Source organism: Aspergillus stella-maris, assembly GCF_047715825.1.
Source record: "Aspergillus stella-maris strain CBS 113639 unplaced genomic scaffold BDV14scaffold_1, whole genome shotgun sequence".
Classification (NCBI taxonomy): domain Eukaryota; kingdom Fungi; phylum Ascomycota; class Eurotiomycetes; order Eurotiales; family Aspergillaceae; genus Aspergillus; species Aspergillus stella-maris.
In genome coordinates this window covers 294,057-319,933 of record NW_027396795.1, presented here as the reverse complement: position 1 = coordinate 319,933, position 25,877 = coordinate 294,057, and the positions used below count along the sequence as shown (strand labels likewise).

Below are 25,877 nucleotides of genomic sequence, written 5' to 3'. Positions count from 1 at the left end.
GCCTCAACGTCACTCCGTCTGCAACCGCGACTATCTGCGGAGCTCCAGAGCACTTGCTCCGCCGCTCTATCTACTCATCAACAATTATGGACTAAGTTTTTCACGGTTATACAAGTCCAAGCCACATTATGGATCGCATACGAAAGTGGATCGCTTCTCCTACAGCGGAGTATGAGCCTATTCAAGAGCCTGTCGCATACGAGGATGACCTAGATGCGCCCGCTACTCGAACCCCGACGGGACCGCCGTTTTCGAGGCCTGTGTATTGGGTGTTCTTCATCTTGGGGGTGTCGATGCTATGGGCCTGGTACGTCAATCGGTCGTGATACACTATCGTACATGCTAACCAGCTTGCCTCGCGTCTAGGAATATGTTCCTTGCTGCCGCACCCTTCTTCCACCAGCGGTTCCAGTCAGACAAATGGGCAACGACACATTACCAATCATCTATACTGACCGTGTCGACCGTCACTAACTTGGGCTCTGTATTTGCCCTCGCCAAGCTACAGGAGTCAGCATCCTACCCAAGACGAATCATAGTATCACTGCTTATCAACATCGTCGTATTCACCTTACTTGCCTTTTCTACGGTTGTTCTCAAGGATTCATCAGTTGGGGTATACTTTGGCTTTGTCATGGTCATGGTGTTTGGGACTAGCATGGCCACCGGTATCAATCAGAACGGAGTATTCGCCTATGTCTCAGGATTCGGAAGAGAGGAATATACCCAGGCAATCATGGGCGGGCAGGGAGTAGCAGGTGTACTGCCGCCTCTAGCTCAAATGCTCTCCTCACTAGCAGTCCCGCAGGAGGATCATAACGAAGAGCAAGCACCAGATGCATCCTGGAAGTCAGCTTTCGCATGCTTTATTACGGCAACGGGCGTATCTTGCCTGACGCTCGTCTCTTTCGCCTGGCTTACAAAGCGCCAGTCCCTGCACATCCTAGACGACCAGTCATCTCATCATCAGTCAATCAACGACAGTGATGATCCAGCGTCTTCTAAACCGCAAAAGACCGTCGGTCTATGGTCCCTCTTCCTCAAGCTCCGCCTTCCCGCAATCTCAATCTACCTCTGCTTCGCCATGACAATGATCTTCCCCGTTTACACCTCTCAAATTGTATCTGTCAACAGCAGCACCTCCTCCCGTCTCTTTGACCCCGCAGTCTTCATTCCACTCGCCTTCTTTTTCTGGAACGCAGGCGACCTCCTCATGAGAATGCTCGTGCTCAACCCTCGCTACTCCTTGGCGCACCGCCCCTATGCCCTTCTCATCCTGGCCATCGCCCGTGCAGGTTTCATCCCGCTGTATCTCCTCTGTAACGTCGATGGCAAAGGCGCAGTCGTGCAAAGCGACTTCTTCTATCTCTTTATCGTGCAGCTACTTTTTGGCGCGACGAACGGGTATCTCTCGAGTTGTTGTATGATGGGCGCAGGCTACTTTGTTCCTGCTGAAGAAAGAGAACCTGCGGGTGGATTTATGAGTGTTATGCTTGTTGCGGGGTTGGCGACGGGAAGTTTATTGAGTTTCTTTGCGTCGGGGTAGTGAGAGACTAGACTGGCATATATTTTCCCCTCCTTATTTTGGGCCTCGGCGTTAGGTTGCTTATGGGATATGACTCTCGGACTATAGTTTGTTTGATCAAGACTGCATTGTTGATAGCGTTGTTCATAGAGCAGAAATTTATGCGAAGTAGAAGATTGTTTGGATTTTACCTTATGGACGTTATGGAATAAGAATATAATCTCGAGTGTATTAAGGATATTCGAGACCAAAACGGGATTCAGCTAGAATATGCGAACAATCAAATATATACAACCATAAAACATATGCTCCAACACCATGCTAACCGTCCATCTATATATGCCAACTCAAAAAATGCACAATGCTGCGGTATAAAAACAACAACGAAAACAACCAAGAACAGCAAATGATGCCAAATATGCCATCTCTATTCCGCAGAAAAGAAATCCTTCTCATCAAGCCACTGAGCGTCTATAGCAAACGCAACCAGATCCGCCGCGCAGCACATGTCCTGATGCCCATATTCCAAATCCAAGAGCTCAAGGACGGCGTTTAGTCTGTCCTCAAGTGTGCGCTTTAGCTGCGACACATTATTGCGGACATCTAGGCCCGGCTGGATGGTGTCTGTGACTGTGTGTTTTTTACCCGATCCAGGTGCCCTTCTAATGTCCTTGCTCGGGGAACATGGAGTTAGACCCGCGGGTTCTGGGGCTTCAGGCTTTCTGTTATTGAGAAGCATCTTGAGAAGGAACCGAAGCCAGATCAGGTTCGTGCGGGGCGCATATTCAGCCCAGATTCCGGGGACATCAGGTGTTTTCTCCGTGTCCACGGGGTTGCCTTTGTATAATTGAGCACGCATATGTCGATAGGTATCTCTCAGAAGAGCATCATTGTCGTCTTCGCCGATAGCATCGAAGATCTGTTTCTTATCTAGATCCGAAGAGGTCACTTCTAATGATTCTGTCGTCTCGTCGACCACCAACTCCGCACGCGATAATGAATAATCAATAAGTGTTGTGCCCAATGTGCTCAGCCCGTAGCCGCTTGAGTATGGTTGCCGCATGATCTCCGAGTCTGATGGTGGGTGCATGCGGCCATCTGGTCGCGTGCTTCGAATACAGACGTTGCCAAGATGGAGATCGCGATGCTATCTTCACGGTTAGATTTGCTTTATATCAGACAGGAGGTAATGATATCTTACCTCAAATAGAGCGTACTCCTCGGCACGCGCCAGGGACATGGCAACGCCCCAGAATATATCATAGACCTGGAAAATCGAAGACCACGAGAACTTCTCAAGCTCGCAACCGGCATCGTCCATCTCCACAATTGCCCAGATTTGTGAGTCGGGATAGGCTCGTTTACTTGATGGATTAGGGTTCAGACAATCGTCTTTGGTTTTCTTGTAATGATCCCAGGCTTTTTGGAAAGCCTCTGGGAATCGGCCTTGAACGACATGGACTTCCCTGAAGCGCGCAAACCCTGGTATGGGATCTAGGTACTTCAGCATCTTCACCTCTGCCACTATTCCCTCGATGCTCGTGAACTTCTTTGAGCCTGGACCGCTCTGGGCTCGTAGAGGGACGACTTTGAAGACGCCATCTCCACATGCCTTCAGCCGTGCTAGCTTCGACCTTGACATCTCTTTCTGACATATATCTTCTCGTAGCCTCAGCTTATAAACTTCTCCGTATGATCCTTCTGCCAGCTTCACAACTTCCAACATCTCACCCGCCCGATCGGCCCAGGAGTCGAATTTCTGGATGCCCTGCGCTGCTGCCGGTGATAGGGTCTGGTCTAGTATATCACGGACGTATGATGTTGCCTTTTCATTGGAAACATAGCCGGATGAGGCTCTTCGGGCCGGCTTTGCCTTGACCTTTCTTGTGCTTCGCTTGTAGATACCCAAGGAAACTGGAGTCTTTGAAGGAGTTTCATTTTGGACTTCCTTCGAGATATCCTTCGCTTTTGGTGTCATAACCCTTGGAGTGATCCTCACTTCCACCATTGTTTGAAAGATCTTCGGTTTCGGAGTACTTTTCGGCGTAGGCTCTCGAGTCTGTTCGGGCTCTGCGAGTGGCTCGGGTTCGGGAATAGGCTCCTCAATGGCGATAGGTGTAGGGTCCTTAGCGTCAGCAGTAGTCGCATCCTCGCTCAGCTTGGATGCTCCCTCATCTTCTTTAGTAATCGGCTCCTCATCTATTCGAATGTCGGCCAGCTTCGCCTGGATGCGATTGACTGTATCCTCAACGATCTCTGTCTTCAATACCTCCTGAGACTTTGCGGGGCTCCGCTCGTCAAAGACCGCTCTTGGTGCGTCTGTTCTCCGCTTGCCGTATACTTTGCGCTTTGACGAGGTGTAGGTAGTTGGTGCTCTGGTGGTGCGGCGTCGCGGAGGGGTGTCTTCGACGTATGTCTGGGTTTGAACTGACCCCATGATCCTTGGTTTCTCAGAGCGCTCGCAGCTTTGAGCTGTAGCTCTCGATGGTTGTTCAGGAGGTCTTGCCTGTCTTCGAAAGTCTGGAGTCAAGTTGGAGAGTCCAACGGCCCAGACCCGCCGGGCTATTGCCCTCTTTCTGTAAACGGAATAGCGTGTGGTTGTTGGGGTGACGGCATTGCTTATTTAATGCACCTATGAAGCAGCCAAGCACGTGCTGTTGTGTTCGTGTACTTACTACTTCTACTATGGCGAGTTGCAACTCGAGAGTACAAACGAAATGCGGAGAAGAGCCACTAAATTCCATGATTAGAGATTAAGATTGTATATCAATCACAGTTTATTTGTTTAGTTCTGTGGAATCGGGAGGATACTGTTGGCCAGCGTTGTGATCTCTTCGACCCCGAGCTCCTTCAGAGCTTTGAGTATATCCTCAACGACACTCTCGGAAAGTCCTTGTTTGTTCCAAGAGTAGATATCGATCCCGGCTGGCGTAAAAAGCGTTTTCGCAAAGTATGTCACAATCCATTTGTTATTATCGTCTGTATGACCAAAACCAAGGCACTCCCAGTGCGAGCTCGCGATCATCAGCCAGCCTTTGCCTCGCCAGTCCCAAGCGCCTTGATTACCTGGGCTCGGTGTGTCGACCCCATGGACTGACTTGATCTTGTCAGATTCAAGGCCCTGATACCTGACGAGGTCGTCGATCTTGACGACGCCTGATGAGTCCGCAGGGAGCTCCTCGTAGGTAATGTTGACGTTGCGCTTGTCCTTCCAGAGTGGAAGGCTGGAATGGGTTACATGCCAGGTGCCGATGATGAAATCATTGGCTGGTGGAACACACTTATTCCCCTTGTCCGCGTGGATTTGTGGGAGTCCGATGTTTAGAGGCGAAGCCATGGTACGAATGCCCTGGAGTAGCAGGCCAAGACAGAGTGGGTAACGAGATCCAGGCCCAGGGTACACTTGTAAAGGCGCTCAGCGATGGAGCATTAGCCGAGCAAAGGGGGCCTCGAGCTGCTCGAACGGGATCTAGGAAGCGTTAGCGGAGGTTGGACGCATGAAACAGAATCAAAGAGAAGCACACCAGAAGCCTAGAACAGCAGAGTGCTGTTTTGGGGGAGCACGGAGGATTGTGGAGAGAGGTCATGTTGCCTGAGTCGATCGTGAATCATAAGATGGACTCTTGCTCCAGTCTGCTGTCTCCATAAAAAGGACGAAGGTTCTGCACAGTGACGTCTTCCCGTCTTCCCGGTCTCGACCGAGGGAAGAGCGCCGTTAGAAAGCTCGAAGAGCACGCGATGTTGTTGACAACATATCTTGAACCTTTACACAACGTTATTAAGTCTCAATAAACCAATACAATTAATCTCCTCAAGGCGCGATCGCGGAAACGGCCAGGCGCGTCGATCACGCGAGTTGTGGCTCACAAAAATCGCAGGCTTGTGATCATTGCCGGGTCCCTTTTCTTCCCGTCTTTTCCCTTTTGCCTCTTATCGCCGCGCCCCCACAGGAGAAAGAAAGCCTCCCATCCATTCTTCCCTTCCTCCTTCCTTTCTTCATCCCGTCAAAGCCCCCCCGAGGCTCACTATCGCCCTATATAACGCCGTTTCACGCTGTTGGTCGCTTGAGATACATGCTCTCAATGACCTGCGATGGCGTTCAACTTCAACTGGTCGCCGCTGACCGCGGACGCGAATTTTTACACTCGCGCCCAGGATCTTCTAACGACCGCTCTCAATAAGTCGCCAAAACCTCCCATCATCGTCGATGACATTATTGTTACGGAGCTCAACCTGGGCTCTGTTCCGCCCGAGTTGGAGATATTGGAGATTGGGGATCTGGCAGATGATCGGTTTCGTGGAATCTTCAAGATGTCCTACGCCGGTGATGCCTTCTTGACTCTCAAGACTCGAGTTCAAGCAAATCCCCTGAATACCTATCTTCTGACAAGGCCATCTTTTGCGTCGCCATTACCATTAGCTGCAGCGTGAGCCGCGATCCACGTATCGTTGTTTCGCATTTTGCTGACTTCCCGCTTCTAAATCTAGAACTCCCCTTACGATACCTCTACAAATCACGTTGTCCGATTTCAAGCTCTCTGGTTTCATCGTCCTGGTATTCTCGAAACAGAAAGGAATCACGGTAGTTTTCCGCAATGATCCCTTGGAGTCGCTGAAGGTTTCGTCGACATTCGACTCGATCCCATTTGTCCGAGACTTCCTGCAGAAGGAGATAGAGGCGCAACTTCGAATATTATTCATGGACGAGCTTCCCGTTATCATCCATCGCCTGTCTCACTACCTTTTGGTCCCGGAGTATCGTCCAGGTGCCGAAGCAGAGAACAAAAAGCTGACCACTACTACCGAGGGACCTGGCCAAGATCCTTTGGCGAGCCCTCCACAGGACCCAGTTGACGCGCTCGGCAATGCGCTCAACGAGTCTGATATAGCCTCACTGTCACTTGACTCTTCCGTTGAGACGCATTCTTTGTTCTCCCAGAAGAATCTTCTACGGCTTGGTGCCCTTACCGATTCTCAGCGAACGTTATCACTATTCACACCTTCTATCCAAGAGGTTGTATATCGCGCTTGGACATCTCCGACTGATGCTAGCGATCCTACTGCTACTGTGGTACCACTCGCCAGTCCCGCACTTTCCAGAACGCCATCTCAGGCTGGCAACATGTCATCTTCCTTCCCGGATACTGCTAGCATGGTATCATCGCAAACTCGATCCACAACTTCAACGCATAGCTTCAGTAATTACGGCTTGAACATGGGTGCCGGCCGGCATTCTAAAGCGCATTCTAGAAAAAGAAAGAAGCGCGTTGTGGATCTTCGACGCCCTAAGACGACTGATGATGCCGCGAGCGTTAGCGATGAAAGCGCTTTCACCGAGTCTACCAGTGCACCCTCCGTCTATTCAGCTCCCCTCCCTGCTGTGAGGGAGCAATCCAATGATCCCGCAACACCTCCTCTGTCACCTGAGGTCGGGCTTCACCTGCCGGCGATTCCCGAACGACACCGTGCCAGCATCTCTCGGCCTGGTCTTCGCAGGGCCGAGATTCTTGGACAGTCCGGAGAGCCCTCTTCTTCTGCTGCTCGTCGGGCTTCTGAGACTTTTGATTTGGATGCGACTCCAAGAGCAACGATCCGCTCTCACGCTCCTCTTGGGCAGCACACTGAGAAACCCGAGAGTGAGCCTTTGAGGCAATTACCTTCTACAATTCTTCCTTTTGTTGATGAGAAGACAGGCTCTAGTCTCGTTGACCAAGCGTTGGTTGAGAGACTGGCCGGAGAAATCACGCGCCGTATGCGAGATGAGAAAATATCGGGCTCTAGCTCATGCACTCCATTTTGGGACCGGTTGAATCACGAGGAAACACCGCCTCCGGCCTATGGTCACTGAGCACACCAGTTCTATTCTGTGCTATGCGCTCCATGCGCTGGCAATATTTGTTTACTGCCGTCCACTCTCTACTCTTTTCCTATATCTTCTCACTCCAGCCTCCGGCTGGCCTGGAGTGTCTAACGACCGTTACGAACTTACTTTGTTTAATCTTTATAGCTGGCGAGCTTAGACCTCGAAGCTTGATTTGAAGCGTGTTAGAATTGTTTTGAGGTCTGGGATGTACGGTTACAAAATATTGGCGTTTATTCTTTGCGGGCTCTGTTTTTTCTGCGGGATACCACCTCTCTCACTAATGTGCGAGTTTTTCTTTCTTCTACTTGTATTGCGTGCATTGTCGATTGTCTGGGGATTCAGATGCTTCTGGGTGGTATACCTGAGGACGAGCGGACCTTAATGTAGGACCTTGTTTGATATGGCTTGCATGAAAAAGTTTTCGTTGAATCATCGCAATATAAATAAGTTAGTCAGCGCTTCAGCTTTGCGAGAGCATCTTGTTCGTATCTCCTCTGATTCGGTATCTCGATCGCTCTTGGCCGTGGCGGCAAATGGTGGACTTGGAGCTCTGGGCTCCACCAAACTAGGCCTTTGCGGCGAACGTCAATTAATTATGCCACCCGGACCCAACGCTTGACTTGCCCCGGAGTTCCTTTCGCTTCTCTCCTTCTCCCCAGGCCACGTTCGCGGTTCCCCAACTCTCAACTGCCTCCGTCCTGGTCTCCTACTCCCTCTATTCTACTCTTTCGCAATGGCGGGAGTCCTTAAGAACGTTTTCGGTGGCGCTCAGCCGTCCGCCGCCTCTGAGGATGGTGGTAGGTCCAGCTCTCCTCATTAGCCTTCAATCGGACGTCCTGTCTTCAATTGAGTGTCGCTCACTGATTCTCCGTCGCTTGTAGACTTCGCCGACTTTGTTAAGGCGCCTGAGCCTTCGCCCGCCCCTATCGTCGAGTCGCCATCGACACCTTTCGGGCAGGTCGGGGCTGAGCCCGTCCCGTATACGAAATGGTACCGGGTGTGGGAACGCACATCGCCCAAGGACTTCATGCAAGAGGCCATGGTCATGCCCGTTATTCTCTTGATCCTCATATTCCATTTCTGGGGTACCCGCAAGAATCGCCGCCGTGCGACTGAATGGGCCACCGCCCACGCCACTGCTCTCCGAAACGAGTTCGCGGTCGTTGGATTTGATGGTATCTCGAAGTCGGAGGACTCTGTCACCGTTGAACTGACTAGCCAAAACTCGATCTTGAAGGAGAGGTCTCCCCAGGAGTTCTCTGCTTACGCAACCGGCCGCCAGAACGTCGCATTCCTCGATGTTGCGATCAAGATGCCTAAGCGCGCCAACCCAGTGACCTACTACATGGACCAGGTGTTTGCTTTCTTCTTTGACAGCTGGCCCGCTCCCGAGGAAACTTACGAGGCTACCGCTTTCACCTTTGATGGCAAGGAAAAGGACTTGGTCCCGGTTCTCGGCAACGATACTTCTTCCCTTAAGGTCAACAACTCGACTCACGATGGCTTTATCTTTGCTATCGTCCACAAGAACCACATGCGTAACTTCCGCAACGATCGATACGACGCATCGATGACTTTCACCAAGGATAATGCGAAGTTGCCCCAATGGGTTACTGTCATGACCGAGAACGCTGAAATTACCGAGACTCTCCTCACCCCCGAGCTTATTCAGGCTGTTGAGAAAGCGGGCCACAACTTCAAGTACCTGATTGTCACGGACCAGCCTGTCGACAAGCCCACCAAGTAAGTGTCAATAACATGCCTCTAGCCAGTAAGCATTGTCTCATGATCATCTAGGATTGAGGAAACCACTCCCCGCAAGCGCGTTCAGCTTTGCGTGAACCTCGCATCATCCGCTGCCGGATATGCTCCTACCCTACCCTTGTTCAACGAGTACCTCCGTCTCCCTGACAGGATTGTGACTCTCGGCCACTTCCGTCCTGAGGTCATGCGCAAGATCAGGAACGTCCGTGAGGAGGAAATCAAGAAGCTGCGCCGCGTCGACGAGCAAGAGAAGGCTGAAGAGCGCAGACTGGCGGCTGAGAAACTGAAGAAGGAAGAGAGAGAGCGTATTCTTCGTGGTATGAACGCGGAGGAGCAGCGGAAGTACCTCGACCGTGAGGCTCAGAAGGAGCAAAGACGCTCCATGAAGAAGAACACTAGACGCGCATAGTCGTTTTTCAGGGGTTAGCGGAGCAGCGAAATGCTCCGAGTGTATTCGAAGCGCCCTTGGATCTTAATGCTGTTTATACCTTCATGTAAATTGTATTGATAACTCTTTGAGGGAAAGACGATCGGAGACTGGGCGGAGACGTGCAAGTTACTACTACGGCTGTCGGAGCTTGCAAGCGTTTTACCATAATTTATGTGGAATGTATCCTGCAGTTTGGTTAGTTTTCAAATTAAAACCCGAAATACCAAGTATCTCCATGTGAGTGTCCGTTCTGCATAGACATCGGAACTGGTGTGAGTGTCACGTGATGGCGCCAGATTTTCCCTCCCCGAAAGTTGACTTCTTTTTCAAGATTGCGCCTTTGAATTGTTGATCGAACGAGAGCGTCACGTCCACCCCATTCAACTCCGCAGCTTCGCGTCAATTCCATCGTCAAATCCTCGACTCCTCTTATCTACCTTCACAATGTCAATCACTTCCCAGGCCGCAGCTCGGTGCTGCAGACAGCTCGTCCGCCCATCCGCTTCCCTTCGTCTCTCCGCTTCATACCAGCAGACGATAACCCGGAGGTGGCAGTCTACAGAGGCTGCTGCTGCCCCTCTCAACCCCAAGATTACGCAGATTGTCGACCAGATCAGCCAATTGAACCTGTTAGAAACCGCCGACCTTGTCGCTAGCCTAAAGGTGAGTGCAGTTCTACAGATCGCAACCTTGAACAAGCCCCGGCCATTACCATAAAACCGGAAGCTATTTCTCGCAATCTATTGCATGATTGAAACTAATTTTGTTCTTAATTCACAGTCCCGCCTGAACATCCCCGATCTCCCCGTTGGTGGCTTTGCTATGGCCCCCGGTGCCGGTGCCCCCGGTGCTGCCGCCGCCGAAGAGGAAGAGGCCGCACCCCCGGCACAGGAGAAGACTCTGTTCAACCTGAAGCTCGAGTCCGTTGAGGCTGCCTCAAAGGCCAAGGTTATTAAGGAGGTCAAGACTCTGCTCGGCCTGTCGCTCGTTGACAGCAAGAAGTTCGTCGAGTCCGTGCCGAAGGTGCTCAAGGAGAGCGTGCCCAAGGAGGAGGCAGAGAAGCTTATTGAGACACTGAAGGCTGTTGGCGCGAAGGCTACCATGGAATAGACGATTTGAGGACGGTTCTAGAAGGGTGCTGTTCTGTCTATTGCTTCTGTGCCTCCCGCTCTCCGGTTAGATGTGTTTTCTCTTTCCTGTCATATATCTGTGTCTTTCTCGAGGTGTTTTGATAATTTGACCGGAGGGTGGGAGGTAAACAGCGAATGTATATTATCATCTACGTGTTTGGAATTCTTGGGCCCAGATGGAAGGAATCGGCTTTGCATTGTACTTTTTGTCCCGGATAAACAGGCTTGAGGTAGTATTAGTAGGCTACTGTAATTTCCCAATAATGACGGTGCTCTCGATTCTTCCATGAGACATGTTATAGACAGAATGAAGGCATAGATTAGTGGTTGAATGCAGTCGTGAAAGCCAGAAAATCAGCCCATATTGGTCGGCGCGCGGACCCTCTCCGACTTCATGTTCGTCTCTCCGCAATTCGAATCCTCCCTCCACACCCACGATCAATATATTATGTCGCGCACTCGCCCTCCGAATATCCAGGCCTGGGCCTGCCGGCGCAACGGATCTACTCCCCTCCTTCCGTCAACCGCCCGACCATCGCTCGTCCCTGCAATTGACACTCATGCTCTCCGCAAACCCAAAAACCAAACCTCCTCCTCCCCACGCCTCTTCCACACCACTCGTCCCAATTATGCTGTACCAGCCCCTTCAACTCGACGAAGAATCGCGCAACAGGGTTCCCAACCCACCAGAACCCCGTTCCCGACCCAGAGTCTCCTCAGCAGAAGCCCTGCACACGCCCGTAACAAAGCTCCGGTGCTAGATGAGAAACTCAAAGCGCACTTGGAGGGGTTTGAAAAGTCAAGTTCCAGGCTTTACACCGAACTCGTACTCAGCAAACATATCGATTCATCCATATATTTGGATAAATTCAAACGAGTCGGGGTAGCGGTGCTCAAGGGTGCATACAGCTCCCGGCCGTCTGCCCCTGCTGTTGAGAGTATTGCGCAGGGTAAGTTATTTTCTTGACTTGGGGCACTTGATGAGACCCGCTATTCCCATTGTCTGTTATTGATTGGTTTTTTCCTTTGCCCACACAGATGAAGGCGTGGACCTGAGTACTGTCTTCAAGATCGGCCACCCAATTACCCGAGTACAGCCGGAATTATTCAGGTGGTTGCGCCTATCCTGTGCGGTGGCCGGTGAGCGATTCTCAAACCTCCTCACTGCGGCGCAGCAATTGGCCCGTTGTCACAAACCATATCCCATATCTGAAGCGAGGGAGTTCCCACAGACTGCACACTCTGAGTACATTGCACGGGCAATAGCACTCGCTACCCAGACCGGGGCCGAAGGCGAGAGCCAGGATGATCGCGATCTGCAAGCTATGCTCATTTACGCTAAATACTTAGGTCTACTGGGCGACTATAAAAGTGCCATGTCCCTAATATGTGACGCATTGCGAATGATCAAGCCGAGCTTTTCAGAGCCCAGCCCAAGTGAGGACTTGACGCTTGGGAACTGGCTGGAATCGCCATGGGAGCTTTTCCTGTGGTTAGAACGCAAGAGTGCAAACGAAAATCAGGCTGTTGCTGGTTCATCCGAGACCGATGGGAGTAACATCGATGTGCTGCGTTTGGGGGCCATCGAATACCAAGACGTCAACGCGTTGAGGCGCTATGCTCAGGTTATGGGGCACACACACGGGATAGACTCTTACGAAGAGTACATGGGACAAGCAGCTGCGGGTGGTGACAAGGACGCTTGTAGACACCTGGCGAATCTATACTATCTCATATATCTGGGTCGCTATCCGCGATTTGGAACGTCAGCTTCGAAGAACAGCCGAATAGAAGGGCACGAAGCTCGCCATCCCGCGCTCGAACAGTCCAGAGATGAGGAGGCATCACAAGGCCTCATTGGCAAAATCTTATCGTATTTTGGCCCCCGCCCTTATCACGAGTATCTTTCTCTGGCGGAGGAATGGTACGAAGTTGCTTTCGCGAAAGGTTGTGCTCGCTCTGGGGATTTGCTCGCCCAATTATATCAGCATAAACCTAATATTGAGAAGGCAGAGGCGTCAGTGGAACAGGCCGTCGAGCTTGATACCAATGCAACACTCGAAATGAAAGAGGCGCGAAAACAGCAAATCAAGTTACTCCCACTTGGTAAAAGAGGAGAAACAAAAACTATGACCTTAGACCTATGATGTTTGAAATCCCTCAATCATGTGGAGCACAGAGAGATCTGCCCAATTTGTACTTTATATGAGCTTTATGATATATAGAAGCTTGATGTATAATACTTTTGTTCGTCATGGTTGATACCTAATTGTCTTTAATCCCAGGAGTTGTTTAGCATGGCAAGGCATGCTTTGCGTCCATGGTCGAATTTAAAAATGTAGCCTGAGAACAGATTACGGATTCAAACGTTCCTCGTTGCAAGTCCATCTGAGGAATATATCTGCCAGCTGTACGATCAAGTGACAAGCATACCAAGAAAAGTCATCGAAGAGGAACAGTAGCAACCGAAAATCGCAGCCAAAATGCCGCATCCCAACACCTCATAAATTCATTCATTCGTAAGCTGGCAATAGAAATAGAGAAAACCGCACGACCAACAGATCGCTCCTCAGGAAAGGAAACGGGATATAACCAACACCAAAACCAAACTAACCCCCTCGACACCTATTCATATATTGTTGGTAACTCATCACTCTAGATCCCCCTTGTCCTTTCCATGCGCAGCCCTCCTTCCCTTTCCTATTCCCTTCCCTCTAGTCTTCAACTCCACAAACCCCAACTCCTTTAACCTGAGAGTAAGCAGTGACGAGTCCCGCATCCCGGGAAAGTCCTTGGCGGGGTAGACGCGGAAAGGCTCAGACCAAGCTTCGGCAAGGATAGGCATGGACTGCCCTGTGTCTTCGACGGAGCCCCAGTTCATCAGGCGGAATTGAAGGCGGTAGAGGCCTGCTTGTCGGATTGAAAGGTCGGAGAATATAAAGTAGGTTGCTGGGGATGGGGCGCCGGTGTATCTTCTCGTTGGGTGCTTCAGATTGGCGATATGGGTATGGGTGTCAGGGCTGGTGTTTGTGCTGGAGGGATGTTGCGGCGCTGTGACTGGGTCTGGATCTTCATCGACGTAGAAAGGTGATACGAAGGCTTTCCCTGAAAGGAGCGGTGTGGATTGGCCTGGGGCGTTTCTGTCTTCAAGACATAGGCCCAGGTCGGCGGTCCTGCTTTCCTTGCGGTCTGCGTTTCTAGACTTGGGAGCAGCCGATTCTGGGTCTTTCCGCCGAGAGAGATCATGAATCGGGTAGAGCAGGCATCCGACTGTGAACCGCGGATCTTGGAGAGTAGCTCTGTCTTCTTCCGATATTGGATCAAAGTCCGTGAGGAGTATTTGGATAATTGGCGGTGGATCAACGGCTCGACGGTCTCTATCGCCGGCACCGCAGGCGCGTGCGGCTATGGGTTGCTGTCTGATGAACAGGTGGTAGCGTGAGGGGCTTCTGAAGGTTCGTGGTGGTGGTTGAGGCGGTGGTGACGGCGTCGTAGAGTGATGAAGTAGGTTCTCAAATCCAGATGGCACGCCAGCTGTAGCATGTCGTTGGTGGATGGGGAGTTGCTGCTGGTAGGCTGGCAGAGATGCTCTTGCTGGATAGATGACAGGGCTCTTGTCGGAATGCACGGGGCTCGGAAAGGTTGCAGAACTACCACTATATCTGAAAACCACCTATTAGCCGCAGGGTATAACAAGAAACGAGATCGCGGACTCGCCACAGGTGGACATTGACGTAAGTGAGGCGCAACAAGGATCGAGTAAATGCTAAAGAATAAGGTCACGATAATACCTTTGGGGGGCCGAACCAAGGAGATATATGACTATGAGAGGGGTATGTTACTGCGAATCCACGTCATTAAACCGACTAACAGAGCTAGCAGACCCCCGGCCACGGCCCAAAGCATCATGGTACGAGGTTGAAGATCCGCCGGATTCCGTGTTTCTTGACAAGCTTGGCCGTTGCATGCTATAATGCGTCGAAGAGCCCGTATTTGTTTGTGCAGCTTTGTACTTGTAGTCGCTGCCATTATCCCATGCTTGGCCGTGTCTCGAGTATCTGGGTTGGCTTGCGCTTTGCAGTGTCACCTCATGACTTTGGGTGATGGGCAAGAGGTAGCGCGGTGGCTCCTGCGTTAGATAGGGAATGTTCGACGTCGCAATGTGTCTCTGGTGGTCCTCGTCAAATGCATAGGCTCTGGTGTTGGCATATCTGCCACCAGAGACATATGACCACTGCTCATATGGTGTTCCAGACATTTTTAGAAGACCGAGCCTTGCGGGTTGGAATAGAACTCTTTGTGACCAACCCAGGTTTCTTATTGAATTGGTATTATTCGGCGATTTCCAGGCTGGCGTGGTTGGCCATCAAGAAGAAGCGGTCAATAGAGGTCAGAGCCGAGATGGAGGTGAGTTTTCCCTTGGAAAACTGGCCAAAGAGGGCAAAGAAGGGTTCAAGTAAACACGAGAGCGTGGTATGTGACAAATACACACCTCATCAGTTGATGTGTCCTGGCGGGATAAATAATTGTTAAGGTATCAACCCCTGTCCTGACAGCCCAAGGACCCAAGAGAGCATTATCTCAATGGGGCAATTGTTTCAACCAGGGGGTATAGAGGAGGATAGCATGCATATGTTGGTTGCTCCAATAAGCGTCTTAGATACCAAATGATTGTCGCGTAAGAGTTTGTCTGGAATGGCGATGGGCTGGCATCAGTGAGGTTCACAATAAGCAATGAGATACGGCTGGAAATCTTCTGGTAGAACGATAAGAGTAAGAGGCTAAATGTGATAGTGCCCGATTGCCGATTAAGAGCGCTTTGGAAAAAAATGAAGACAGCGATGGATTATCGTTACCAACCAGAGTTAGTGCTCGGCAGCTGTGGCCGTGCGGGAAAAAGGAAGCAGACGAGGCGGACCAGATTCTGGGGAAACAGGGTTGGGAATATTAGCGAGGTGTGCGTGGTCACTGCGTATTTGTGTGGCATTGAGCATCAACAAGACATACAGCAAAAGCTTTATGATGCTCGAAGGCAAGCAAAATGGTATGTCCGCAACCCATAATTGATCTTACACCGTCTGTTTTGCCTGTATTTTCCTGCGCCAACGAGGGCCGGGTTCCAAGAGCCTGGAATAATTGAGGTTGTTGCACGTCATGGTCCAAATTACCCCTTGATATAGTTAGGGCTCAAAGGCTCCATCGGAGGCGGCCGACAAGAGCAACTATATGATGGACCTTGGCACCTTGACGTTCTTGGTATAAAACCGCGCCCCTCTCATGGACAATGCACTGGTGGAGGCGTACGTGTGGGTGCTTGGTGGCAGCGATATCCGCAATGATATCTCTCAGGTCAAGAGATTACAGGTTCAACCCCAATAGTATCGTTACCACCAGTAGTGCATGGCTGCCAAGCGACCGATTTGTGTGGGCTCAGAGGATTTGGCTTCGTGCATATATGCAGGCTAGAGCGTTCTTCAGCACATGGGATTCATGACCATTGGTTGCGCTCGTGGTTTGTTCCGTATGCAGGCACTGAAAAGCCGAGGGCTGACCCGACAAAATGAGAACAAAGCATTAGTGATTGGGAGTCTTCACTCTCGTGAGAAAAAGAAATGAAGACCCGGTAATTCGAGAGTTACGATTCGGATAAGTCAGGAAAGCTGCCAGTGTCAGGCGCAGATCCCACACGTATACCGTAACGCACGGAGCACCTTGGCAATTGTGGTATCAGATCTGCGGTTCACCTAACCAGATCATAGGCTAGTCCTTCAGGGTCACCAATCACGGTCTAAGAGAGGGCGGTTGGATTCTTGAGGGTCAAGCCTGGGATGGCCAGCTGTCATACTCTGGTTCGCATCTGCAGCTCGGCTATCGGTAGTGAACAGGGTGGTATGCTGTGTTAATCGGCCTCTCCTGGATATGTGCCTGACTTGACCCTCAGAAGGATGCAACACCCGCCTGGCTTGTGGATAGAGAAACATTCCTGTCCAAGTGCGCTGTTGATATTGGAAGGGCACACTGTGTTGCAATCTCCATCATTTTGATGATCCAGAAGTGGGAACTAGTCGCAAGATACATGTACTACTGCTGCATGGATTTGATTCCAGGCCGTCTAGTTGATTCTCAGGGTTGATTTTATGCAAGGCAGTGGTCGATGCACTACCAGTAGAGGATTTGACCCAGCCGATGTTGCACAAACCAACGGCGGCCTGGTTCGCAATAGGCATGCATGGCGCCCATTCCTCATTGCGAATAGTCTATGTGACCACGCAATTGGGTGAAGGAAACCATTGTGGCGCGATCTCGAAACGTTTGGGGACAGAGCCAATAGCAGGGAGAGAAAGCTCAGAGCTGGTTCAGCTGATGTTATTGGGTTGACTTAGCGCGCACCGCTGTGTATCTTGATTTCTCAGTAGATGAACGACGATAGTTGAAGAGACATTCACGGAATGGTCTTGCTTCCTCTTGAACGAGGCCTATCCAAATTGTCGGGGAACTGCCGCCAGGAATTAGAGATATGGCATTATGGAGCGGCAAACACGGTGGGTGACTGGCGGCCACCAATGTATCAGCACCACCAGGGCTCCGCAAGTAGCATCCATCTAGCAGGAGACTACTGTATGTGTGTTTGCCGGTTTGCCTTGCTGTTGGAAACTATGGTTGATGTATCATTTTAGGCACTCGGGCCCATTGGTTTGACTCTGGTCACGAGATAAGCGAACTCTACATTACACTAAAATATATTACCATTTTCTTTACCCAGAATATGTAATCATCTGACCGGGCGCCAATTAGAGTGAGACGGCTACACGCAAGCCACAAGAAATGGTAAATGAAATACGGTCATTTACCCCTTGGCAAAGTGAAATTTCGCTTATCTCGTGACTAGAGGGTGTAGACGCCGCCGTGGCCGTGAACGCTAAGTATTGGATAAGGTGAACGGGATGGACCGAGCCCCGTGCTCAACCAGGTCTCTGGGAAAGAGCATGCCGGGTATTACTGGAGGTCCAGTAAAAAGGAAATTCTGACTCGGAGCCTTTCGTACGGGGTCGTGGCAGACGTCCACTATTCCAAACTCGCAGGCCGCACATACTCTTCCCGGAACTTGTGTGGGCCCAGCGCATGGGCTATGGGTCACGGCGAACAATGCCAGCCTTTAAGCTGGAGCCCTTTGACAGATTGACAGACCACCTGAGTCGACTAGTCAATTGGACCGATCGACTCGCTGTTGGTTTGTAACCCACCCAATCACAAGTTACCGGTGAACCATATGACGGCGATTCCCGGAGCAGATTGTCCTTCCTTGTCGTCGTCGAACAGAACTTCTCCAACATTTGGGCGTCGGCATTGACATGAAGGCATTCTGGTTGGTGGGTGCGTTGTTGGGACTGGATGGGCAATCGGAATCCACTAGCGAGTTGGCGCCTGTTAGCATGGACTGTGATTTGAAATCAAAAGCAGCCGATGGCAGACACTAACTTCTGTTTCATCTCAATGGAGTAAAAGGAGGCTGACAATTCTTTGGGAGTAAAGCGTCTGTACTTTTGCGAGCTGGATTTGTTGATGAAAGATGGAGATTGGTAGAGGAAGGATCTTGAGTCTTGACTGTGGGAAGAGGCTGGTGACTGGTCAAGTGACGTCCCACGCTCCTGCCTCACTGCTGACCAACGACTGGTATAGTGGTTCTTTGTGATTATTGGTACTATGTACGGAGTTTGACAACTACTATTCCTACTTTTCCATAGATACCCAGCTCCTTTTGCAAATAACTGACCCTTCACAGAGCAGCCAATTCCTCCTCCAGATTGAACAAGCTCACTGTGACCTGATTCTCTTCCCCAAGTAACACGCCGGCTCCATGGACAAGCACGAACCGAGGATCTTCCTTCAGTATACGCACATTCCTTGTATAACTTCGCGGCTGGGGGTTTGGCACCTCTGTCCACTGACCCTGGCCAAGCGCCTGGTTCACGAAGAGGGTATCCTGCGTACCAGCGCTGACTACGAGCGTACCATTTCTTCCTCCCCACGGTGTCCAAGTTACATATGGAGACGAAGTCGGGATTGTACCGCTTGACACAATGAGCTCATGATGCTCAGCATCAATGAATCCTTCGGGGTCGGCACTGATGCGGTAGTATAGGGGAAATGAGTAGTCGGAGGTGTTGAAGAAGGAGCCATATTCGTAGATATAGAAAAATTTACCGTTGGGAAGCTTTTAAAATTAGTGAATGTAGACAATACCTAGAATGGCAAAGAAAATACCTTTGTGACGACCGGCATTCCAGGTCTGTCAGTATAGGTTGGGTAGGCACTATCATTCAATGTTAGTAGTACTAAGAGATAGATTGCGGACAACCATACACATCATCAACGGCTGGGCCCCAATTGATCAAGTCGTCAGTGACCTGGTGAGATAGCTTTTGGCCGTGAGTGGCATTAGCCCTCTGGTCGGCGTAGTATGCGATCAGTTTGCCCTTGCTAGAGACACTTGTTAAATCCGATTACCAGACTATGAGCGACGGGACAAGAGCGATCAGTTCTCTACTTACTGTGCCAACAAGAATGGCTCCCAGACAGGTGTCTCTCCGTTGTTAGGGAGTGCAACGCCGCCAGCAGCTATGTGGCTCAAAAACGTCCATGTATGTCCCAAGTCGTTCGATGCGTAAAGATCAATTTGAGTCGAACTCAGGTCGGTTGGGATACTGCTCCCTGCTAGCAACAGTGTCCCGGCACGGAAGCGGCCCACGCGCTCTGGGAGATAGTAAAGGAAGGGCTGGTAACGTAGACCGAGGCCGTTGGCTGTATCATGGACCCGTGAAATTTCAATCCAGGTTTTCCCGTAATCAGAAGAGCGGTAGATGGGAAAGTAGACAGCTGGTGGCTCGGGCGAGTAATTCTCCCAGGTCGCTAGAATGTCGCCATTGGGCAATTGTTCGTTACGGGCGTAGAGAGTGCGCGGAATTGTATAGTTGTCTGGGGGGTCAAAGATGACGACGTTTGAGTATGGTTCTGGTCGCTTTGGTCCGCGGTAAGCAGCAGCAGCCACGGTAATGGCTGCAAGGGACAAGAAACGGAGGAGATGCATCTTGAAGCAAAAGCGCTACTTTGTGAACAACAAGCCAATTGATGAAGCACAATTCCTTTGCTAGCGCTCGAACGGTCGGCGAGCTTTTATAGTGCGCAGATCTTCAAAAGCTCTAGGAATAGCTTCATCCCACCGGAGCAACGACATCGGGCTTGCGTATCGCGGAGAGCTGTGGGTTGAATGACGAAAGAAAAGGAAATGAGGTTTTCGGCATCGTACGAGCTCCATATTGTTCTCTCTTGGAAGACGGCGGAGCAAAAGTCAGTCAAGCTGTGATCAAGGAAGCTTTGGGAATACGTACCGCTATTTTACTCAATCTGGAAGCTCAAATAGCACCTCGGGACACTCCATATCCTTAAAGAAAATGGTAAGATCGGCAAAGCTGTCAGTTGGTCTGGGGAAAGTGCGGAGGCCCGGTCTCCAAGCTAATTCTTGTCCCGGCGGCGTTTCCATCAATCACGGGGAAATTCCTAACCAGTGACACTGAGCAAGACCTGTCGCAGGTCTCGCAAGGTCCCTAGAATATGATTCGACAAGACGTCGCAATACTGCTCGCAGTCGAACGACAACATAAATGAAGCATCCGACGACCTTCAACCAAACATTCACGAGAAATTTGCGCTGCTCGATCGAACACTTAAAAGAACAGAAGAGGGGCTACACAAGCACGACCCTGTTAGCTCGGTCTAGACCATGAGCAAATGGAAGGCGTTGGCTTAACTGGGGGATCTGGGTTTCCTTGTGTTAAGCACCTGTTTGCTACGCGCGCCGGAAATTCAGAAGGAAAACTCGACTTAATGGCAAACAACAAATGCCCGACAGCTGTTATCCGAGAGCTCCGGGCTCGGTGATGATTGCCAAAGATAGAAGGATGGGGTGAACTGTCAGTTGTCGAGTCAAGGGGATGTCGGGGACAAAGTGAAGGAAGAGGAGAAGGAACGTCACGCTGCGTCTTTCCCTCTCCAATTTAACATCACATGAGGGGGGCAAAAGAGGGGAATACAAGACCTTGGATCTTATAAACATGCTTTATGGCTGTTGGGTGTCGCCGAGCTGTGCTATTTTCAATACAACCATTAGACAGCGTCTGGGTCTATACGTGCATGATGGCCGAAATACCCCAAGTTCAGACTGTGGCTCTCGTTCGCGACCTCGGCGGCCCTGTCGAGTTTCCTGAAGACTACCCTGTGCCTGTCCCTGGGACCAATGAAGTTCTGGCCAAAATTCTCTACACTGGAGTGTGCCAAAGTGGTAGGTCTTCCACTGCCGACTCTTCTAGTGTTTGTTCGACCATGCAACTGCTCACAAGATATTCAGACCTCCACACAAAGAACGGTACCGCCGCCGGCCCTGACGGAGTCCCCCTTACAAAGCTCAAGCTGCCTCACATTGGCGGCCATGAGGGCGTAGGACGTATCGTGGCCCTTGGCCCTGGCTGTGGGTCGGACCTGAAGGAAGGAGCTCTCGTTGGGATTCGCTTCGCTAGTCGAATATGCAGGCGATGCGAGTATTGTCTTGCTGGCACAGAGCAATACTGCTTGAAGTCCACAAACCATCTTATCCACGAAGATGGAAGCTTTCAGAAATACATCGCGCTTGATGCAGACTACTTGACTCTCCTCCCAGATGATGTCGACCCAAAGGTTATTGGACCAGTTCTGTGCGCTGGGGTTACTGCGTACAAGGTAAGCCATCTACCATTGTTGGACCTTGAAACAAAAGCTGATACTTGAACAGGCCGTTTTAGAAGCGAACATCAGAGCTGGTCATTGGCTTGTCGTTGTCGGTGCAGGCGGAGGCCTCGGACATTTTGCAGGTAAAGCTCGTACCCGCTCTCGTGATGCATACCCAACCCTAGGTTGACCCAAATAGTGCAATATGCCAAAGTCCTGGGAGCTCAAGTTATTGGCGTCGATGCCCCCGACAAACGCGACTTCGTTCTTGGTCTCGGAGCCACAGAGTTTGTCGACTTTGTCACCACCGACCCTATCCAGCGCGTGCGCGAAATTACCGGGCTAGGTGCGCATTCTGCTGTCGTCACTGCTTCCAACCCCAAGGCTTTTCTCAATGCAGTTGAGATGCTGCGAGTTGGAGGCACCCTCAGCTGCGTTGGAATCCCACCCGCAAGCACGACCTTACAGACGCCCATCTGCACCATCGTAATCAAGGGCCTGAACATCCGGGGCAACCTAATCGGTTCTTTGAAGGAATGTATGGAGGCAGTAGACCTGACCCGGCGAGGACTAGTGAAACCAGAAGTGAAAGTTCGGCCGTTCAAAGACTTGCCTGCCATCTACGAGGAGATGGAGAGAGGTGAGATCTCAGGTAGAATTGTGCTGGAAGTTCAGTAGTTATATCTTGCTATACTCTATACGTCCCTTGGGAGTATGCAGTATCCATAGTTGAACCCCGGGTGGGCGACGTCACGATCCGGACTCCACCGGTTCCCGAGTCAACTTAGCTCTAGCACAAGCTCTAATTCAACTGCACTCATGTGAAGCTCTACCCCTCCAACTTTCTACAACCACTTTCCTACGTACCTTCCAACTTCTCGTACTCAACCCGACACAAACACAAAACCAGCACAATGGAAAGTGGCCCTCTCCCCCAACCAAGCACCGACGTAAGACCCCAACATTTCTCCAACCCCCATACGAAGTAACTAACTGACACCACCCTCTAGCCCCGCGACCTAACAGCCCAAGAATCCAGCCCCTCCACAATATTCAACGTCTTCACCTCCAGCACAGCATGGACCCTCGGCCTAGCCCTGCGCAACAAAATCCTCTCTTTACCAAGCACACACCGCAAACCAGCCCTAATCTCCATCTCGCTGGGCTCCGGCAACCCAACACCACACATCGTCTTCCAATGCGCCACGGAACCAGGCACAGTAGCCGACAACGACATCTGGGTTGCGCGGAAACGAAATACCGTGTTACGGTGGGGGGTGAGCACGTGGCTTATGCGGCAGAAGATGATTACGTCTAGTGGGATTGAGGGGGGGTTAGAGTTGGAGGGCGCGTTCAGGGAGAAATTTGCGCTTGGTAGCCTGGCGGGGGAGTATGCGATTCATGGGGGTGGGTTTCCGGTGAGGGTTAAGGGGGTTGATGGGGTTGTGGGGGTTATTGTTGTTTCTGGGTTGAGGCAGGAGGATGATCATCAGGTTATTGTTGAGGTTGTGAAAGAGTTTGTTGGAATGGAGGCATGATATCTTTATTTCCTACGGCGTGGTTACGAGGGGGAGAAGAAGTGAAGTAATGCATATCATTTGTTGATGTGGAGGTATCATGCTAGTTGTTTGTCCTATCGTATACCAAGAATAGGTTTAATTGAAGTTTGGACTCTTGGATCAAGAGGGCATGGCCAATGGGAATAATAAAAACATTTGTTTAAACAGCAAACTCCAGAAATCCCTCTAAGTTATTTTACAGTTCATCATGGCCATAGTCGTCATCGTCCTCCTCTGTGGGAGGAGCGGAGCCGTAGAGCTTGCTGGTGATCGGGTAGGCCACGTTAGAAAGCTGCTCCTTCTGCTCCTCAAAGTCCTCGGTGGTGGCAGAGGCACCGTTCTCCTCGAGCCACTCAGTAACCTCGTTGACAGCATCCAAGATGGTCTGCTTGTCGTCCTCGTCAAGCTGGCCACCAAGACCGTTGTCGTCGTTGACCTGGTTCTTCAGGCTGAAAGCGTAATTCTCAAGACCGTTACGGGCCTCAATCTTGGACTTGATGGCGCGGTCCTCCTCAGCGAACTGCTCGGCCTCGGCGACCATGCGGTCAATCTCCTCCTGGGACAGACGGCCCTTGTCGTTGGTAATGGTGATGGACTCGGCCTTGCCAGTGCCCTTGTCGCTGGCGCCAACCTTCAGGATACCGTTGGCATCAAGGTCGAAAGAAACCTCAATCTGGGGAACACCGCGGGGAGCCGGGGGAATGCCAGTGAGTTCGAACTTGCCAAGCACGTTGTTGTGCTTGGTGAGAGACCGCTCTCCTTCGACTGTGAAAGAATTAGAATGAGTCAAAATTAGAAAAAGGTGCTGGCAAAAACTTACAAACTTGGATAAGGACAGTGGGCTGGTTGTCGGCAGCGGTAGAGAAGATCTGGGACTTGCGGGTGGGGATGACAGTGTTGCGGGGAATGAGCTTGGTCATGACACCACCGGTGGTCTCAATACCGAGAGTAAGGGGGTTGACGTCCATGAGAACAAGGCCGTCAGTACCCTCCTCACCGGAAAGAACACCACCCTGAACAGCGGCACCGAAAGCGACAGCCTCGTCGGGGTTGATACCCTTGCTGGCCTTCTTGCCGTTGAAGAACTCCTCGAGGATGGACTGGACCTTGGGGATACGGGTGGATCCACCAACAAGGACAATGTCGTCGACCTCAGACTTGGAGACCTTGGCGTCCTTGAGAACCTGCTCAACAGGCTTCAGGGTCTTCTTGAACAGGTCCATGTTGAGCTCTTCGAACTTGGCACGGGTGAGGGTCTCGGAGAAGTCCTCGCCGTTGTGGAAAGCTTCGATTTCAATGCGGGTAGACATCTGGGAAGACAGAGTACGCTTGGCCTTCTCAACCTCACGCTTGAGCTTACCCATGGCCTTGAGGTCCTTGGTGACATCGACGTTGTTCTTCTTGTTGTACTGCTTGACGAAGTGGTCCATGACTCGGTGATCAAAGTCCTCACCACCAAGGTGAGTGTCACCAGCAGTAGCCAGGACCTCGAAAACGCCATCGTCAATGGAAAGCAAAGACACATCGAAAGTACCACCACCAAGATCGTAGACGATAACCTGGCGCTCCTCGGAGCCCTTGTCAAGACCATAGGCGATAGCGGCGGCGGTGGGCTCGTTGACGACACGGAGGACGTTGAGACCGGCGATGGTACCGGCATCCTTGGTAGCCTGACGCTGGGCGTCGTTGAAGTAGGCGGGAACGGTGACAACGGCGTGGGTGACCTTCTTGCCAAGGTAGCCCTCAGCGATCTCCTTCATCTTGCCGAGAACCATGGCGGAAACCTCCTCGGGAGTCAGGGTCTTGGGGGACTGGTTGACCTCAACCTTGACGTTGGGCTTTCCATCCTTGTTGACGAGCTTGAAGGGAAAGTTCTTAGCATCGCGCTGAACGTCGGTCTCGTCGAACTTGCGGCCAATCAAACGCCTGGACAACTGTTAGCATACTAAGTCCGAAAACTGGAGAACACGAGCAACTCACTTGATGTCAAAGATGGTGCGCTTGGGGTTAGCGGCGTATTGGTTCTTCGCGGCGTCACCGACCAGGCGCTCCTCATCGGTGAAAGCGACGTAGGAGGGAGTGATACGGTTTCCTTGGTCGTTGACAAGAATTTCGACTTTTCCATTTTGCATGACACCAACACAGCTGCAGGCAGACAGTTAGTTTTCACTGCACAAAAACCAGAAGAATAGAGATCAGGAAGAAACATACGAGTAAGTTGTTCCCAAATCGATACCAATAACCGTTCCGTAGTTGTCCTGAACATCAGACTCGTTGTCCTGAGCGTGTGCGGTTCCGAAAAAGGCCAGAGGCGCAATGAAGACGAGAAGGAGGTAGAAGATGGTGGTCCAAGCAGCGAACGGCTTGGCCGCACCGCGTCCTGAGGCGCGCGACATGGCGAATGTGTGTGTGTGATTGTGTCCGAGTAGCGGAAATCAAACGTGGTCAAAAAGTCGCGAGAAAAAGGTTGAGAGTATAATCTCTGGCTCCGAAGAAAAGGAGGAAAACAGAGATAGAAAGAAAGAGACAACTGGCAAGCCCAACCACAGAGACGGGGAGGGTGCACGAGGATTTATGTCGAGGGAGGAGGGTGGGTGGATGGAGGGAGAAGGGAGAGAGAAGAGGACTTGAAGAAGCTCCGGCCACCTTCTTGTATGGACAGCGAGCGGCGAAGAAGGGACAGCGGCCATCTGGCCTTTTCACATACAAGTTTACTTCTCGTGCTCTGATTGGCCCGGCCCGCCACCCAGGGTCGCGGGTGACTCATCATTGCACTGACCGCCCCCAGTTCTGCTGGATCCACTCCGGGCGGTCTGCGAATTTGATCGAACGCCGAAGAAACGCC

At 51.2% G+C, this 25,877-nt stretch overlaps 12 protein-coding genes across 12 annotated transcripts; 7 read left to right on the top strand and 5 right to left on the bottom strand.

Annotated features, from left to right (window-relative positions):
- The first annotated feature begins 37 nt into the window (after positions 1 to 37).
- Positions 38 to 1,749, top strand: BDV14DRAFT_1264 (nucleoside transmembrane transporter FUN26). Its single transcript, XM_073765992.1, has 2 exons — positions 38 to 307; positions 367 to 1,749. Exons 1-2 carry the CDS (start codon positions 129 to 131, stop codon positions 1,544 to 1,546), a joined length of 1,359 nt encoding a protein of 452 aa, XP_073633706.1. The 5' UTR covers positions 38 to 128; the 3' UTR covers positions 1,547 to 1,749.
- Positions 1,750 to 4,202, bottom strand: BDV14DRAFT_1216 (uncharacterized protein). Its single transcript, XM_073765907.1, has 2 exons — positions 2,727 to 4,202; positions 1,750 to 2,672 (listed from the first exon to the last, which is right to left on the bottom strand). Exons 1-2 carry the CDS (start codon positions 3,960 to 3,962, stop codon positions 1,953 to 1,955), a joined length of 1,956 nt encoding a protein of 651 aa, XP_073633705.1. The 5' UTR covers positions 3,963 to 4,202; the 3' UTR covers positions 1,750 to 1,952.
- A 108-nt stretch (positions 4,203 to 4,310) lies between these two features.
- Positions 4,311 to 4,862, bottom strand: BDV14DRAFT_194532 (uncharacterized protein; the record flags this gene model as incomplete). The annotated part of the gene is made up of 1 exon (XM_073771947.1): positions 4,311 to 4,862. One exon carries the CDS (start codon positions 4,860 to 4,862, stop codon positions 4,311 to 4,313), a length of 552 nt encoding a protein of 183 aa, XP_073633704.1.
- A 378-nt stretch (positions 4,863 to 5,240) lies between these two features.
- Positions 5,241 to 7,483, top strand: BDV14DRAFT_1223 (uncharacterized protein). The gene is made up of 2 exons (XM_073765912.1): positions 5,241 to 5,952; positions 6,014 to 7,483. The coding sequence occupies exons 1-2, from the start codon at positions 5,618 to 5,620 to the stop codon at positions 7,371 to 7,373; spliced, it is 1,695 nt and encodes a 564-aa protein (XP_073633703.1). The 5' UTR covers positions 5,241 to 5,617; the 3' UTR covers positions 7,374 to 7,483.
- Positions 7,484 to 7,878: 395 nt separating this feature from the next.
- Positions 7,879 to 9,844, top strand: BDV14DRAFT_1237 (CCDC47 family protein). Its single transcript, XM_073765952.1, has 3 exons — positions 7,879 to 8,185; positions 8,270 to 9,131; positions 9,186 to 9,844. The coding sequence occupies exons 1-3, from the start codon at positions 8,122 to 8,124 to the stop codon at positions 9,559 to 9,561; spliced, it is 1,302 nt and encodes a 433-aa protein (XP_073633702.1). The 5' UTR covers positions 7,879 to 8,121; the 3' UTR covers positions 9,562 to 9,844.
- BDV14DRAFT_161814 (mitochondrial 54S ribosomal protein bL12m) lies at positions 9,812 to 11,147 on the top strand. The gene is made up of 2 exons (XM_073766812.1): positions 9,812 to 10,245; positions 10,363 to 11,147. The coding sequence occupies exons 1-2, from the start codon at positions 10,027 to 10,029 to the stop codon at positions 10,690 to 10,692; spliced, it is 549 nt and encodes a 182-aa protein (XP_073633701.1). The 5' UTR covers positions 9,812 to 10,026; the 3' UTR covers positions 10,693 to 11,147.
- A 13-nt stretch (positions 11,148 to 11,160) lies between these two features.
- On the top strand, positions 11,161 to 12,859 carry BDV14DRAFT_194528 (uncharacterized protein; the record flags this gene model as incomplete). The annotated part of the gene is made up of 2 exons (XM_073771946.1): positions 11,161 to 11,662; positions 11,751 to 12,859. 2 exons carry the CDS (start codon positions 11,161 to 11,163, stop codon positions 12,857 to 12,859), a joined length of 1,611 nt encoding a protein of 536 aa, XP_073633700.1.
- Positions 12,860 to 13,110: 251 nt separating this feature from the next.
- On the bottom strand, positions 13,111 to 15,140 carry BDV14DRAFT_1205 (velvet factor family protein). Its single transcript, XM_073765891.1, has 2 exons — positions 14,555 to 15,140; positions 13,111 to 14,374 (listed from the first exon to the last, which is right to left on the bottom strand). The coding sequence occupies exons 1-2, from the start codon at positions 14,968 to 14,970 to the stop codon at positions 13,363 to 13,365; spliced, it is 1,428 nt and encodes a 475-aa protein (XP_073633699.1). The 5' UTR covers positions 14,971 to 15,140; the 3' UTR covers positions 13,111 to 13,362.
- Positions 15,141 to 18,489: 3,349 nt separating this feature from the next.
- BDV14DRAFT_194526 (sialidase family protein) lies at positions 18,490 to 19,800 on the bottom strand (the record flags this gene model as incomplete). Its single annotated transcript, XM_073771945.1, has 4 exons — positions 18,490 to 18,927; positions 18,978 to 19,026; positions 19,077 to 19,193; positions 19,265 to 19,800. The coding sequence occupies 4 exons, from the start codon at positions 19,798 to 19,800 to the stop codon at positions 18,490 to 18,492; spliced, it is 1,140 nt and encodes a 379-aa protein (XP_073633698.1).
- A 1,106-nt stretch (positions 19,801 to 20,906) lies between these two features.
- On the top strand, positions 20,907 to 22,151 carry BDV14DRAFT_194525 (zinc-dependent alcohol dehydrogenase; the record flags this gene model as incomplete). The annotated part of the gene is made up of 4 exons (XM_073771944.1): positions 20,907 to 21,051; positions 21,118 to 21,485; positions 21,538 to 21,616; positions 21,673 to 22,151. 4 exons carry the CDS (start codon positions 20,907 to 20,909, stop codon positions 22,149 to 22,151), a joined length of 1,071 nt encoding a protein of 356 aa, XP_073633697.1.
- A 146-nt stretch (positions 22,152 to 22,297) lies between these two features.
- BDV14DRAFT_1183 (DUF967 domain protein) lies at positions 22,298 to 23,115 on the top strand. Its single transcript, XM_073765828.1, has 2 exons — positions 22,298 to 22,423; positions 22,484 to 23,115. Exons 1-2 carry the CDS (start codon positions 22,388 to 22,390, stop codon positions 23,009 to 23,011), a joined length of 564 nt encoding a protein of 187 aa, XP_073633696.1. The 5' UTR covers positions 22,298 to 22,387; the 3' UTR covers positions 23,012 to 23,115.
- A 4-nt stretch (positions 23,116 to 23,119) lies between these two features.
- Positions 23,120 to 25,516, bottom strand: bipA (Hsp70 family ATPase KAR2). Its single transcript, XM_073765801.1, has 4 exons — positions 25,244 to 25,516; positions 25,013 to 25,177; positions 23,853 to 24,958; positions 23,120 to 23,797 (listed from the first exon to the last, which is right to left on the bottom strand). The coding sequence occupies exons 1-4, from the start codon at positions 25,426 to 25,428 to the stop codon at positions 23,229 to 23,231; spliced, it is 2,025 nt and encodes a 674-aa protein (XP_073633695.1). The 5' UTR covers positions 25,429 to 25,516; the 3' UTR covers positions 23,120 to 23,228.
- Positions 25,517 to 25,877: the final 361 nt, after the last annotated feature.

Coding starts and splice junctions, on each gene's coding strand:
- BDV14DRAFT_1264 (XM_073765992.1), top strand. CDS start 129: ATGGATCGCATACGAAAGTGGATCGCTTCTCCTACAGCGGAGTATGAG. Junction 308..366: donor GTGTCGATGCTATGGGCCTG/GTACGTCAATCG, acceptor CCTCGCGTCTAG/GAATATGTTCCTTGCTGCCG.
- BDV14DRAFT_1237 (XM_073765952.1), top strand. CDS start 8,122: ATGGCGGGAGTCCTTAAGAACGTTTTCGGTGGCGCTCAGCCGTCCGCC. Junction 8,186..8,269: donor CGCCGCCTCTGAGGATGGTG/GTAGGTCCAGCT, acceptor CGTCGCTTGTAG/ACTTCGCCGACTTTGTTAAG. Junction 9,132..9,185: donor CCTGTCGACAAGCCCACCAA/GTAAGTGTCAAT, acceptor ATGATCATCTAG/GATTGAGGAAACCACTCCCC.
- BDV14DRAFT_1205 (XM_073765891.1), bottom strand. CDS start 14,970: ATGTCTGGAACACCATATGAGCAGTGGTCATATGTCTCTGGTGGCAGA. Junction 14,375..14,554: donor TTTAATGACGTGGATTCGCA/GTAACATACCCC, acceptor GGTGGTTTTCAG/ATATAGTGGTAGTTCTGCAA.
- BDV14DRAFT_1216 (XM_073765907.1), bottom strand. CDS start 3,962: ATGGGGTCAGTTCAAACCCAGACATACGTCGAAGACACCCCTCCGCGA. Junction 2,673..2,726: donor AGGAGTACGCTCTATTTGAG/GTAAGATATCAT, acceptor CCGTGAAGATAG/CATCGCGATCTCCATCTTGG.
- BDV14DRAFT_1223 (XM_073765912.1), top strand. CDS start 5,618: ATGGCGTTCAACTTCAACTGGTCGCCGCTGACCGCGGACGCGAATTTT. Junction 5,953..6,013: donor CCATTACCATTAGCTGCAGC/GTGAGCCGCGAT, acceptor TTCTAAATCTAG/AACTCCCCTTACGATACCTC.
- BDV14DRAFT_1183 (XM_073765828.1), top strand. CDS start 22,388: ATGGAAAGTGGCCCTCTCCCCCAACCAAGCACCGAC. Junction 22,424..22,483: donor TCCCCCAACCAAGCACCGAC/GTAAGACCCCAA, acceptor ACCACCCTCTAG/CCCCGCGACCTAACAGCCCA.
- bipA (XM_073765801.1), bottom strand. CDS start 25,428: ATGTCGCGCGCCTCAGGACGCGGTGCGGCCAAGCCGTTCGCTGCTTGG. Junction 24,959..25,012: donor CGCACCATCTTTGACATCAA/GTGAGTTGCTCG, acceptor ACAGTTGTCCAG/GCGTTTGATTGGCCGCAAGT. Junction 23,798..23,852: donor CACTGTCCTTATCCAAGTTT/GTAAGTTTTTGC, acceptor ATTCTTTCACAG/TCGAAGGAGAGCGGTCTCTC.
- BDV14DRAFT_161814 (XM_073766812.1), top strand. CDS start 10,027: ATGTCAATCACTTCCCAGGCCGCAGCTCGGTGCTGCAGACAGCTCGTC. Junction 10,246..10,362: donor ACCTTGTCGCTAGCCTAAAG/GTGAGTGCAGTT, acceptor CTTAATTCACAG/TCCCGCCTGAACATCCCCGA.